Here is a 7,500-nt window from a genome sequence, read left to right on the forward strand (position 1 = left end):
AGAGATAGAGAGAATGAGAAAGAAAAAAGAGAAGAAAGAATGAAAGAAAGAGTGAATGATAATGCACGATAGATAAAATGCGTAAGCGTTAGAAAAAAATAAAGAGAGAGAGAGAGAGAGAGAGAGAGAGAGAGAGAGAGAGAGAGAGAGAGAAAGAGAGAATAGAACGAGTAGCGTGATTTCTTAAAGCTCGCATATTATAATGTAAATAATTGTACAAAGAGACTCGAGATACGAACAAAAATTGAAAAACGCATATACATCTTGTATATTATACTTAATTAAACACACTTAACTTTCTCATAGTATACCAAGTATATCCAACGCAAAGAATTTAAACGATTACGCGAGTAAAAAACGTCGGTGATGAAAACAAAGGCTTAACGTCGTATTTTCTTTTTTTTTTTTTTTTTTTTTACTTTTTCTTTTTCTTTTCTTTTTTTTTCCATTCGAACTAAACGATTAATGAAGCAAGGAATTATTCAAAATTTCGAAATCTTAAAAAGCGTTTGGTGGTGTGTTTAATGATGATGAAAATTCGACGTTTGGCTTTTGATTTTAGAAAAAAAAAAAAAAAGAAAAAAGAACAAAAAAAAGAGAGAAAAAGAGAGAGAGAAAGAGAGAGACAGAAAAGAACAAGACGCGCGTGTGCGAAAAAAGAGAGAGAAAGAGAGAGAGAGAGAGAGAAATGAAGAAAGAAATAAAGGGAAAGAAAGAGAGAGAGAAAGAGGGAGAAATAGATCGATACGAGAATATCGTTGTAAAGTAATCGATTGCCTACGAGGAAAGCGAAGCAAAAAATTTGTTTTGTTGTGTCTGTAATGAACGAAAGTAAGAGAGAGAGAGAGAGAGAGAGAGAGAGAGAGAGAGTTAGTATGCTTGCGTTATGACTCCAGTGATCCAGTCTTCGTAAGAAGAGAGAAAGACAGACAAAAAGTTATCCTCGATATTAAAAATCAAACTAGTATTTACCAGATTAAATTTTAATCTTCGATTAAATTCTAGTCCGCAAATTAAAAAAAGAGAGACAGAGAGAAAGAGAGAAAGAGAGAGAGAGAGAATGAAAGAGAGAGAAAGAGAGAGAGTGAAAGAGAGTGAAAGAGAGTGAAAGAGAGTGAAAGAGAGAGAAAGAGAAAGAGAGGAGAGAGAAAGATAAAGGAGAATAAGAAAGTGTCAGATGATCGAGAATGAAAAAAAAAAACCAAGTGAAAGAGTAATGGAGTTTGCTCTTTAAGACGAAGATAGATAGATAGTTAGATAAAGAGAAAACACGAAAGAAAGAGAAAGATATATATATATATATATATATATATATATATATATATATATTATATAGAAGAGATACAGGGGAGAGATGATCGAAAAGAGAAGGAATGGGAATGCTTGGAGTGAAAGAGGAAATATGATTGTGGAAATGGGACGAAGACACACACCGGTGATCGCTATATATAGTTTTCCTTTTTAATCACGTTTTCTTCTTCTTCTTCTTCTTCTTCTTCTTCTTCTTTTTTTCTTCTTTTGCTACTCCCTTTGTTATTAATTATTATATAATTATATCTCTATATAATTATATCTCTGTATAATAATTATTAACAAGTGTGAGAAGTTTTAATAAGTGAAACGATTAAGCGCGATTTTTGATAAATGGAAAAATTTTTTTTATGAGACTCGTCCAACCGTGATCTGCTGCTCGATCGTCCCTCGATCAATGAATATTAATTTGGTTATTTAATATATATATATACATATTGTGAAAACTTGCGATCTTCGTAGTTCGTCGACGAATGATCCAATGGGGAATGCAAATGATAAAGATAAAAACTTACGTATGCATTAAGCGATCTCAACTGTCCAAATACCAAAATTATAAATTATTTCGAAGCGATCATATTGTAGTCCTTTATATAACGCCTTCTTCTTTCGATATCTCGATCGTTCGATTGATCTCATTCGTAGGATATCGATCGCCGCAACTCTCTTCGAAATTTCTTCTTCTCTTTTTTTTCTTCTTCTTCTTCTTTTTTTCCTTCTTTTACTTTTTATTTTTCTTTTTTTTTTTTTTTTTTTTTTTTGATTTTAAACAAAATTTCACGAAAAAATATAATTTTCTAATGAAAAATTCCTTCTCATCTTCTTTCTTTCTTTCTTTCTTTCTTTTTTTCTTTCTTTCTTTCTTTCTTCTCCTTTCTTTCTTCTCCTTTCTCCACCTTTGACTTTTCTCGTCGCCGTTCGAGCCTGATGATATATATGAGAAATAAAAAAAAAAAAAAAAAAAAAAAAGGAGAAGGAAGAAAGAGAGAATAAAAAGAGAGAAAAGGGGAAGAAAAGAGAAAAGGGATAAAATAATATCTAATTAATTAGATCCTTGTAAGATATTGTAATAGAATTTACGGATAGATAATCGATAGCTTTAAAATATTATTTAAAACCGGTAAACTAATTTTTAATCTCGAGAGTGTGCGGTCGATGATTTCGAGAAAGAAAGAAAGAAATAATAAGGGATAATGAAATATAGAAAAGAGAGAAAGAAAGAAAGAAAGAAATGAAGCAAAAGCAAAACGAAACGAAGGATAGGAAAGGAAAGTTAATGAAATGAAATGAAACGAAATGTAGTGATAGTTGGGTTGGGGGGGGGGGGGGAAGCAAAGAGAAAGAGAAAGAGATTCAAGATAAATGTATAATATAAAATGGCGCGTGAGCTTCGTGATGCGTTTAATATGCGGAATAATACGCGAATGGTTAAAATAATAGCGTTTTATCGAAAAGGAGTGCGTGGAAGAGAGGAGGAGAATGAAAAATCATATCGTAAACCTAATAATGAATATTTTACAAAAAAAGGTAAACTGTAGATAGATATTCGAAGAAGTTATTCCAGAATCCCCCGATAACCCTCTCCTTAAATTTTCCCATCCGTTCTCTTAAAAAAAAAAAAAAAGAAAAGAGAGAGAGAGAGAGAGAAAGAAAGAAATAGAGAAATAGAGAAAAAGAGAGAGAGAGAGAGAAAGAGAGAGAGAAAAAAATGAAACCCATCAGCACCCTCCTCCCTCCCCGTTAAACGAAGAGGAGAGCGCGCATATGCGGGGCGTATACAAAATGTATATATATGCGCGGGCACACGATCAAAAGAACGAAGAAAAAGAGGACACGACGAAGAAGGGACACACTGTCATCCAGTAGTGAAAATAATGTATTAAAAAGAGAGACATACATTCATATACATACGCATAAACACACACACATACACGCGAAAACACACACAAAAAATACGCGCGTATACAAACGCGTGTAGTACACGGTATAACACACGCACCAAGGTGACACACTCACCACACAATAAAACATATTACCAAGTACGAAAATGTACTTCAAAATGAATACATATAACTTTAATAATACACATGAATACGTGCATACACATATACGCGTGCGCGCGTGCACGCGTTAACACACACATTAAAAAAAAACATGAATGAAACCGAGAACACACACCACCAGGGTTTACCTAAACAAAAACAACAACAACAACAAAAAATAATAGTCTATTGATTTGTATTTCATTTTGAACTTGTATTATAGCTTAAAAGATTATCCTGTACATTGCATAAACAACACGAGCACTATTGTTTTAAATTGTACGTTTATGATTATTATACGAAGATAAAAAAGAAAAATAAATAAGGTATACAAAATATTGAAGATATATGAGAGATTTATTCTATCGTATTATAATTTATTCATTGTGAATTATTCAATTATTATTCCCTATATATGGATAATGGCGTAAATAAAATTTGATAGTCGATGACATCGAAGGATTCATCGAATCTTTTTAAAGTTTTATCAAAGTAAATTTTTCTTTTATTATTTTATAATGTAATAACAATAATATTTATCCTTCATAGGATCCTATAAAAATATCACAATTATTGATATAAGAGTCCTATTGACAATTGCATTATTAATATAAGTGTCTTCTTTCTTTAAAAGTTTATAAATCAAAAAGATAATTATTAAAATTTAACACAAACTATTATTCCTTTTGAAATTGTAGCATATTGAATACATCTATCCATTTATTTCTTACAATTTGATTGAATAAGTAAAACATTACATTAGTAATAATTATTTTTACAACTATTATATAAAATGAATAAGTGATATTTGCCTATTGGGATCAATTTAATCCTAATTAGATGCGTATGTATACGAATGAATTTATACAAACATATAAGAATTGTTTTTATAGGATCTATATGATCTATATGATTTACATGAGCTGGTAAAGTAGAAATCATTCGATAAAAATTACTATAGGTCTCAGTCGGTAAATAAAGATCAATCAGTTGGTTAGTTACCCTCAGTCGGTATTAATAGATTCAATTGAACAGTCGATAAAGTAGGTATTCATTAAAAGAAAATATATATATACATATATATATACGTATATATTAAATACTTTACTATGAGATTTAATTAATATAAATATGAATTAAATAGTTAATGAAAAAATTATCAATGAAAGGATAATAATAAAGAAGAAATTTAATAAATAACTAATTAGATAAAAAGAAAATTAATTATAATTTTCTTAAAGCATCATTTTATTTTATTTGTTATTATATTAACATTTACGTATGTTTACTTCAACGTTTAGTTGTATTTAATACATTTACAATGTATTAGGTATATAATTTACAAACATTACATACATAATCCATATGACTGTATCAGTCCTTGCTACAAAATCTGATAAAAAATCATTTAGCTTTTGATTTTCACTTAATAACCCATTGCTTTACTTTAATAATATTGTATCTTCTCAATTAATATCATCAATATGTTAACAACAGTCTTTAATAACATGGAATTGCGAATAAAATTCTATTCTGTATAAAAGAATTATTGAATTATTTTTCCTGTCATATAGAACAGTCGTTATTTTTTAATAACATTTGTCTTGATTTACAAGCAGGATCTCATATTGAATAATCAGTTCTGGAAATATACGATAAAACGTATTTTATAATTCATTGATTTAGTCGGATCATCTCGACATTGAAATCTTCGCTACAATTTGAATTAACAGTGTTATAGATCACGGACTCTCGTGATGATCTATTTATATTAAGATCGTACGCGTGCTCATTTAATATAAAAGATTTGAAATATTTCTACTTACATTTTTCTTCATCGATCATATGACACGTGTAAAATATTAAAGCTAAATTTATCGAAATGATGATTTCTTTTTTTTGTTTTTTTCTTCTTTTTTTTGTTTTAATAATTAATACATATCATCGTTGTATTATTACATCAACGGAAGAAAAATCCGCTGCATTTTTTATCCGTTTAAATACCATCAAATTGAATAATAAATTTCAATATGAGCTAATCGTGAATCTCGCAATGATGTGTACGTATAAACACGTGTTCATAAAAAGAGAGAAAAAAAAATAAAAATAAAATGTTAAACGTCACCTGACGTTTATCCTAATTCAATTTATATGTGTGTGTATGTATCTGTGTGTATCTTATTATCAAAGTTTAATTATATTATTTTAATACAGACATATAAAAAACTGGAATCTTGAATGGAATCAATCTACTACACCATCTTGTTATCAAATAAATCAAGATATAGTTGGGTATAACGTGATTGATAAGCACTTTATGCACTTCAATTTTAATATTTAATTGACAATACGAAATGATGTAAAATTGGACAAAAATCGTTTCGATTTTAAGTTAAACCTGTTTTTTGTCTTTTTTTTCTTTTTTTTTTTTGTTCTTTCATTCTTTCTTTTCTTTTTTTTCCCCTATGGCGTAGAATCGTAACTTCAGATTTAAAAGAAGGGAAGAAGATAAACAGCGACTTGTTTTGTCAATTTGGGTGGCACCATTAAAAAGTTCATACAAATTGTATCCAATTCTTACGTGAAATGTTCGCTAGCTGACAATGGTAGATTATCATTCATTAATAATATTATTATTATTATTATTAATATTATTATTATTATTAATTATTACTAGTATTATTATCATCACTTCGATTAGAATTCATCATTATTTTGGCAACGCATGAATCTGCGAAATTTGACATTCTTGCTTTCTTTTTCCTTTTTTCTTTTGTTTTTACATCTTTACGTTTTTAATACGCTGTCTATTATTATTATCATTATCATTATCATTATTATTATTATTATTATTATTATTATTATTATTATTAACTGACAATATTTCATTCGCAATAGTTTACAATTAATTCGCATGTATTTCTTCTTCCATTTTGCTGACATTATACATTCAACGATTGTAGTATATCCCGTTTTTCGAACTTTACAAAAATTTATTTATATATATTTACGAAAGTAAGAAAATACGAAACGACACTACGGAATTATTATTGATCGATAAACATAAACGTATTATTTTAAATTACAAGGTTTTGTTTTCTTTCTTGTTGTGTTTTTTTTTCTTTTCTTTTTTTGCTTTTTTTGTTTTTTTTTTTTTTTCTTTTTTTGTTTCTTCGGGCGGAGGGCGAGATGGGATTTATCGTGGGTCGGGGTAGTAGGAGAAGTGGGGAAGTTAAGTTTACATTAACTATTAATATTAAGGTAATAATCGTACAGATGATTTTTTTTGCATTATGTATACGTGTAAATTAGTTTTAGCTGTTTATTATGAAAAAGGTGAGGCTGTGTGTGTGTGTTCTCTTCATGATCTTCATATATCGATGGATGGTACATCGGTGACGGTGTGGCTTTAATTGATTCAATAGAGACGTGCGAATTTGTCTTAGTTTTTTCACACGCTCCTTTCCCCTCTCTCAGCGTAAGGATGGGTCAGGCTTAATCCGTTTTTAGTGGCACTGTTATCCGTTAGCTTTATGTCGAGCATCGGTTTCTTTCTTCCAGTGCTTACGGCTTCCCTGAATTAAAATTGCCTGGATAAGAAGGAACATTAATAAAAAAGAATTTTTATCTTTTGAAAAAAACTTGCCGACCAATTATTATAATATGATTAATATATAATTAAAATTATGATTAATCTCTACTTACCAGAATTAAATAAGTCTTTCCAGTTGAATATTTATTCATCCCCTACAAACACTCCTCTTGGCTTTTTCTGACGCACCTTGCCACCTTTCTTTTGAATTCTGTATAACTCTCCCGCCATTCTTTCTGTATTAATAATACAATGTAAAATTATCAAAGTAAAATCTAATGTAACAAATATAAATCGACCATTGTTCTTGTTGTTGTTTCTATTGTTGTTATTATTATTATTGGAATTTTATCTATTACACTTACGGCAGCATCCACGTTAGCTGGACTTTCGTCATTTGGATCTGCGAGCATACTAATAACGCTTATGAGAATAGTCTCGACTGTGTGAACTGGCAACCACCGTTCCGACGCTTTCTCATAGCCCCATTTATCGTCTCCAGGCTCATGTAAAATCGATATACATACATCACCATTTTTCTCGACTGATAATAAG

General features: G+C 29.5%; 1 protein-coding gene across 4 annotated transcripts in view; it reads right to left on the minus strand.

Annotated features, from left to right (window-relative positions):
* Positions 1-5,671: 5,671 nt before the first annotated feature.
* LOC124429771 (ubiquitin-conjugating enzyme E2 G1) overlaps positions 5,672-7,500 on the minus strand; it is a 5,524-nt gene continuing 3,695 nt past the window's right edge. For 3 of the 4 annotated variants that reach the window (XM_046975422.1, XM_046975420.1, XM_046975423.1), the window contains exons 4-6: positions 7,311-7,489; positions 7,059-7,181; positions 5,672-6,943 (exon numbers count right to left, since the gene is read on the minus strand). In XM_046975422.1, the coding sequence (XP_046831378.1) occupies positions 7,101-7,181; positions 7,311-7,489 (260 nt within the window). In that variant the 3' untranslated portion in view covers positions 5,672-6,943; positions 7,059-7,100. The remainder of the gene's footprint in view (positions 6,944-7,058; positions 7,182-7,310; positions 7,490-7,500) is intronic. The other variant, XM_046975421.1, reaches the window with a different exon arrangement.

This window comes from Vespa crabro, chromosome 16 (genome assembly GCF_910589235.1).
Source record: "Vespa crabro chromosome 16, iyVesCrab1.2, whole genome shotgun sequence".
Classification (NCBI taxonomy): domain Eukaryota; kingdom Metazoa; phylum Arthropoda; class Insecta; order Hymenoptera; family Vespidae; genus Vespa; species Vespa crabro.